General features: G+C 34.4%; 1 protein-coding gene across 9 annotated transcripts in view; it reads right to left on the bottom strand.

Annotated features, from left to right (window-relative positions):
* The window catches only part of NUP98 (nucleoporin 98 and 96 precursor), a 124,818-nt gene that overhangs the window by 77,617 nt on the left and 39,596 nt on the right, over window positions 1–7,605 (bottom strand). For all 9 annotated transcript variants that reach the window (XM_004381928.2, XM_023736510.1, XM_023736512.1 and 6 more), the window contains 2 exons: window positions 7,178–7,270; window positions 1,711–1,851 (listed from right to left, as the gene is read on the bottom strand). In XM_004381928.2, the coding sequence (XP_004381985.1) occupies window positions 1,711–1,851; window positions 7,178–7,270 (234 nt within the window). The remainder of the gene's footprint in view (window positions 1–1,710; window positions 1,852–7,177; window positions 7,271–7,605) is intronic.

The raw sequence follows: 7,605 nt of genomic DNA, 5'->3' as shown, positions 1-7,605 counted from the left end.
TCATAAAACAGCATGTGTGTTACTGTTACATGAGAAACTATCTGTTCTGTAAGCCTTCACCTGAAGTACAATAAAGTATTAAAAAAAAAATATATATATACCTTTTAAGAAAAAAGAAAAAAAAAAGAGAGAAGTGAGCAGAGAGACATGGGGGGACCTCATACCACCAAGAATGCAGTGCTGGGAGCATGGCATGTCCTTTGGACCTGGGGTTCCTGCATGGAGAAGCTCCTAGATCAGGGGAGGATTGATGACAAGGACCTTCCCCCAGAGCTGGCAGTGCGAGAAAGCCTTCCCCTGGAGCTGGCACCCTGAATTTGGATTTCTAGTCTACCAGACTGTGACAGAATAAATTTCTCTTTGTTAAAGCCATCCACTTGTGGTATTTCTGTTATAGCAGCCCCAGATAACTCAGACTAACATGTTATAACTTTATCAATATAAAAACATAAAGATGGCGAAAGTAGAACTAAGAGAAAGAGAAGGGTAGGTAGTGGCACTAACATCCTCTCTTGACAAAAAGGAATCAAGAAATACAATCTCCTAGGAGGAGTGTGCTGTCTGTCACAGTATAGGGAGAGCAACTAGGGTCACATGACAATGTATGTATAAACGTTTGTATGAGAGACTAACTTGAATTGTAAACTTTCACTTAAAGCACAATTAAAAAAAGAAAAATTCAATCTCCTAGTTGATTAAATAAGAAAAAGTGTATAAATACACAAGAAGCCACGGCATCCCAGTGGTTAAGCACTCAGCTGCTAACTGAAAGGTCAGTGGTTTGAACCCACCAGTTGCTCCATGGGAGAAAGATGTTGACAACCTCCTCCTGTAAAGATTACAATCTTCGAAATGCTATAGGGTGGTTCTACTCTGCCCTACAGGATTGCCATGTGTTGGAATCAACTTGATGGCAACTGGTTTGGGGTTTTTGGATATACGTACACACACTAAATTTGCAAAGGTTTCTCAAAATGTGGAACAGGTATCATGGCAGTACAGAAGATAAACAGTACAAAGACTAACTTTTTTCTATCTGCCTACCTACGTTATCCATCCATCCATTCATTCCCTCACCTACCTACTCACCCACCTACCAGTCTATCTATTTATCTTACTTATTCTATTTACACCAAGTGATACTAGTTTTTCATTTCCTGTAGAACACAGTTTTCTTTAAAAACAAATTCAAATTAAAAAGTAAGTTAATTTTCTTAAGATACAAGTAAATAATAACAAAGGTGTTAGGCCAATATGACAAAAACTGGGAAGGGGTATTTAAATGAAGTCTGAAAAACACTTCAATATGTTTAAAACTAAATTTAGTGAATTTAGTAAATAAAGTTATACTGAGAGAAGTAAATAAGAAGATAGAGGGTGATAAGTGAGCTAAATTCTCACCTACCATACTGAATTTACTATATACTTAAAAAAGCAAAGCACGACGATATAAGCACATCATTTAGATACGGACTTATACACCATATGAACTAAAAGCATTAACAAAAGTGGTTTCTTTGGAGGAGGAGGCCTGAGAGTAGGGAAGAAGGGAACCCGTTACAAGCCCTTCTGTACTATACAATTGTTGATGACATGCATGTATGTATTACTTTCATGGTGAGGAACAGAGGTGAGATAGAAAAAAGACAGCAAGTCAAGTATTAGCAAGAAATAAACTGAGTAAAGTCTTCTAAAGTGAATGACACTTACCTACTGGGACCTGAGGGGCTCCAAAACCCAAAGTGGCTGTTGTAGTATTAAATCCAGGGCCCCCAAAGGCTCCTGTACCCAGAGGCCCTCCGATCTTAGGTTGGTTGTTCCCAAACAAAGATGCCTGTCCAGCACCAAGAGCTATGGAGACAAGGGGAAAGAAAAAAGTGCCACAGAAGAGCCTTTGAATGTTGTGCCACAGGACAGTTACTTAAAAATATAATACATTTGGTAACTTCAAAATGACCACTCATTTCAACAAAAGAGCTAATACAGTAACTGCTAATTATGTGCTAGGGACAGTGCTAAGGGCATTGCATACATCATAGGCAAAATACTCAACCTCTCTGTGCTTCAGTTTTCTCAACTAAAGCACCAGATAATATATAGCATAGAGGTTTATTCTAAGATCAAAATGAATAAATACATGTAAAGCATTTAGAAGAGATCTGATATATACTAAACATTAAAGACTAGCTATTATCATCTCATTTAATCTTCACAAGTTCCTGAAGTTGTAACTATTATCCCGATTTTACAGATGAGAAAACTGTGGATTTAGTATAATTAGCCCACTGTAATAAATGTAGTATGGTAGAGCTGGGGTTCAAACAGGTGCATCTAACAATACAACCAGGGCTCTTAACGTGCTATTCTATAGTACGATATATTTTCAAAGCATTAAATAATCAATTCTCCTTAAATTTCAGTATTTGTCAATCAAAACACTCAGATGCCTCAAACACTATTTAATCTTTCTGACTCACAGATAGGCTAAACTATCCAAAACCAAATCCAATAAATCTTCTTAGAATAGCAAAAATTAAGATTGTCAAAGTTAACCATCTCATGAAAACTGCTTTAGCTAGACAAAGGCAAACATTTCTTACAAAAACTTAAATGTCCAGTGATAAGGTTATTAAACAGACTCATGTTTCTGCATGAACCAGATTTGATGGAATAAGAACTAATTTTTCAACAGGGGAAACCTACTGCAGAATCCTGCAATGTTTTATACCTAATGAATCTTGCTTATGGACCTTGTTTATGTTATCAGCAATGATTTTAAAAGGGTAAAATAGGGAAAATTTAGTGAGGAAAAGTTATTGGCAATGTGGAGGACCTGAAATGCCTTTTTACATATCAACTGCATCTTGACAGAGACATGGTATACCAGGAAAATCACTTCAAAGATATAATACTTAAAGGTTAAACATATTACATGGAATATATTATTTTATATAATATTTTTATATAGTATATAATGTAACCGAATTGCTCTGAGATCACAACAAAAAGCAGACAGGAAGTTTATACATAGACAATCCATACAATATAAATTAGTAAGGGTGACTACTGAATGGATAAAACAGTCCATAACTGTCCAGTCTCACAAATAACAATAAACCAGCAATGTAGCCATTCAAAATAGAGAACGGGATTATTTCACCTTAAAAAGCCCAACTTTGGGACTGGGTTTAGCAAGACTTCATTTAAAGTCTCAAATCATGGAAAATAGCGCAAGCTCCATGAAATACTAAAATCACATTTCTCAATCAAATGATATGCTTTACAGCAGTTCTGAGGAAGATGATGATGATGACTGATAGCTATCCAAATGTCTCTCTATCCTTGATAAAAAACTTGGATGAAATCTGAATGCATAAAATAGATAAAAATTTTTTGTTTCTGGCTGGGTATGTGTTCCTCCCCTTGCCTTTGCAGCAGTCCTGGGTGCAAGCCGATGAAACAGTCTAATGACACCTATATTTCAGTAATTCACAAGAGAGTAAATAAGGCATTGGTAGGAGGTTCAGTTAATCTGGTAAGGTAATGTCATAATATACCCTAACTGCATTCTGTTCCAATTTATAATGGAAAAAAATACGTGTTTTACCCAGTTCTGTCTTCCTTAATGCACAAATGGCTTTTTATGCTTAATGAAAGGACTTACTAACAGTCCACCAGTTGTGGGACATTATGAGTGTGATGTTGCATGTGATATGATAATGGTTTGGTAATCAGTTAAGATATGAAAATATGCTATATTTATGATTAACTGTGACAGTCATAAAGAAGCTATATTGGGGGCAATATGGAAATAGTGGCTCTAGAAACTCCAAGTGGCTCAAGGAAAAAGTGAAAATAATTATATTCTCCTTGGGACCTTCTAACAAATGTTAGGATTTAATTCTGTCTATACTATCTGTTGGCTTTGGGTAGAATATTTTTTCTGTGTAGATCGTAGTAGAGCAGTCAATCTTACCAAATATATCCTTAAAATTACTACTTCACAGAAAACATCAAGAATCAAAACTTCTTAATAATATTACCAAGTAACTACCTAGAAAATGGTATGCTGTGCAGGTAGTTAATAGTATCACTGAAGAATAAAAAATTGACATACCCATCATTTAATAAGTGTTCCTCAGTCTGAGCACACGGGGAAAAAAATCACACACCAAGTGACAGCATAAAACATTTTATACTAAGATTGGCCAGTTAAACCTTAAGAGCACAAAAACTGCTTACTAGATACCTTTTAACAGACTCTAAATATTTATACTATTAATATTTGTATTGTCGATTACTCATGAAAAACCCAAAGGCCCATGTTATAGGAAAATTTATTTTTACTGAGGCTTGTGTTTGATTATCTATCACTCAAACCAAAAGGCTGCACAGGACCAGTCACTTAGCTAAAGCCCAAAAATACAGCCCAAAGGTATAGTGCTATTCTATTTGTGATTCCATGAAATGCAAAGTTCCTGAAGATGGGTGTTTATATATAAAGGTCTGGAGACACATTCCTCTCAAAAACAAAAGTCAGCTTTTATAGATGTGACAATCGAAAAAATCCAAGACTGTGTTTGTTGATTCTCATCATTGTTTCCCCACATTATCTACAGCTGCTAAGAGTGGAGGTGTAAACTTTATTGATTGTATTTGTCCTTTAGTTTATATGGACAATACATGAAAGAGGAATACGTAACAACAAAAATGTAATTTGTTGTGTATGAGGGAGAACTGTTTAAAAAAAACTGAATACAGTCAAATAAATAAAAAAGTTGGACTATTAAATTTTCACAAAGTAGAAGCACCAGAAAAAAACTACACTTTTTTTTAATAATCTTAGACTACAAGAGAAGGTATTTCTATTCAAGACTTGTAAGACCTAAATGCCAAAGAGGAAAGAAAAACTTTCAACACATAAAAATAAAAACCTGTACATAAAGAAAGATACCACAGACAAAATTAAATGATGAACAAAAAGGCTTGCTAGAAATATATGCGACATAAGACTAGCATCTCATTCAGGCCTTAGGTTCATGGTTTGTAAACTCCAGTTTCAAAACAACCTTTGAAAAAACCCTTTATTTGCCCATATCAAAGCTATTTTTCCCTCCAGGGTTAGAAAAGAACACTATTTCTCTGGCAGGATGTCAAATGACATATTCTGCTTAAGTTCAGGGATCACAATGTACAAAAAAACAGAGCTTTTTAGCTTTAGTTTTTTGTAAAATATACGTAGGTAAAATGTGAAAAAGTTAAACACTGAAATGAGATTCTACCATAAAACCAAAAAAGAGTTAATATCCATAATAAACAAAGCACTAAAAAGACAATGATCAAACATTATGAATAGTTAGCTGAAGATTCAAATGGGCATAAATATACATAAACAAATATATATAAAGATATCCACCTTCACGAGTAATTAGTGAAATGCAAATTGAAGACACCAATTTCTACTATCATCTATGCGAACATGAAAAAGCCCAACAATATAGAGATGATGTCAGAAATTGGCACTTTCATACAATGTGAACAAGAATGCAAATTGTCATGGTCTTTTTGTAAAACATGAATTAGCAGGAGCTACCAAAATTCAAAATATGTATATATTCTGACATAATTCCAATTCTAAGTATCAATCCTATAATAATACTAATACACAAAATTATGTAACAAGTATCTTTATTAGAGCATTGTTAACAATACCAAATAAATCAAATGTGCACAGAGGAAAAGTAAATAATGGTGTGTGTACAGGTATTTATGTGTTTGTATACACACATATATACACAATAGAATGCTTGTGTATTTTTTTTTAATGAAATAGAGCTATAGGTACTGATCAAAAAAAATATATATATATGCCCATATCATGTGAAGTGAATAAAACAAGTCACAGAATACTTAAGGGCAGTTGCTTTCAAACATTTTTGACTACAGCACATAATATAAAGTACACTGAGATCCAAAACATACACACACATCATATATAACAGAAACACAAGTTTCCTAAAACAATACTTAACCTTACTAAATACAATGACTTTTAAATTCTAGTTCATCTGTTTAAAACACTGGTTGCAACCCACTACATTAATATTATAATCAACTAACGCCTCTCTCAGCCTTTGGTTTAAAAAATATTCATATAGAATGTGGCTTTCATTTAAGAATACAGCAAAAAACCTATATATAAAATACACATTACTTACAAACACGTATGTGTGTGTGTGTATAAATACATGTTTGAAAAATAGGTAGAAAGGGGTCTGACAAGATACACACCAAACTTTCAACAGCTATTATCTCATAGCTGAAAGACTGAGTCTTCATGATACTTTTATAGTTAGAAATTTTTATAAGCACTTATACGTTTTATTTTTAAAAACGAAACAAACAAATGAAAGGAATAGTTCACAGAGTACAAAATGAGGTTCAATTAAGGAGATGAGAGATAATGATCAGATCTTAGAAGCAAAGACAAGAGATAACCAGACAATGGAAGCAGAAACTTTAAATTGTCATATGAAGTGGGAAGGAAGGCAAAACTGCATGCTTAAACAACCTTGTTGAACTGTACATACTGACGCACTTATGCATTGTATGACCACCACTACACTCTAATTATTTAAAGCAGAAGGGTCAATGTTTTCAAAGGCACTGAAAAATAATTACTGGATGATAGCAGACAGACGGACAAAGATTACATTTCAGGTCGATATCACAGTGGGAAGAAATGAAAGGTATCCACAGACTTTGCAAAACATCAGAGTATGTGTTAAATACTTTTTAACTTACTGACCCTGACCCTAACTTACTTGATACACAAAGTCTCAAATCCCTGTCACAAGGGTAATACGGGGGAACTGAAAGTTAACAATGCCATCATATTAACAAGGTTCATAGTAAATACTGAAAATTCCACATAGACCAGCACTGAGAGAGGACAAAGACTTTGTAGAAAAAGGAACATGTAGCTTCTAAGGTAAGTGTGCAATGTTTTAAGACCTGGTAAAGTATAAATGATGGGAATGTTTTATGAATCCATCTGTGAAAATGGAAATATGGGTCTCTTATTTCCAGGCATATGACCAAATAGAGTTCTTAAGTTCCAGCAGTTAGAAAGCCAAGACGTTAACACTTCCTAATTCTTGCTGTAGCAGCTCTTTACCTGTTCCAAATCCTGCTCCAAGTCCAGTTCCCAGAGTCCCAGTTGCTGGTTTATTTCCAAAAATGCTACTTCCACTAGTATTCGTGCCAAAACCTAGGAGGACAGAAGAATGGGTGGATAGTACTTTCAACACAACTCCCAATTTCCTCTACAAAGGAGTTTAAAACAAAGCAGCCTGACCCTAAGCCTTGTATCCTTTCATTTATTAATATTTAGGATTCCTAAATGGTAGGCTAATTTAACTTTTGGCTCCTGTAAACTGACCCTAGAAGTCTTCGTATTTGCTTAATTAATTTCAGTCTTGAAGTATCATTTCGATAAAGGATAATATCCAATATTACAGCAAAGTGATTGTGCTTGAGTTTAGGAAACATTCCTTTTGTAAGGCACAAAGCCTCTAATCCGTGTTTCATGCTTAATTATTATTT

Source organism: Trichechus manatus, unplaced genomic scaffold (assembly GCF_000243295.1).
Source record: "Trichechus manatus latirostris isolate Lorelei unplaced genomic scaffold, TriManLat1.0 scaffold00088, whole genome shotgun sequence".
In the NCBI taxonomy this organism is placed as follows: Eukaryota; Metazoa; Chordata; class Mammalia; order Sirenia; family Trichechidae; genus Trichechus; species Trichechus manatus.
The sequence above is the reverse complement of the archived record's forward strand: the minus strand, read 5'-3'. Positions and strand labels throughout refer to the sequence as shown.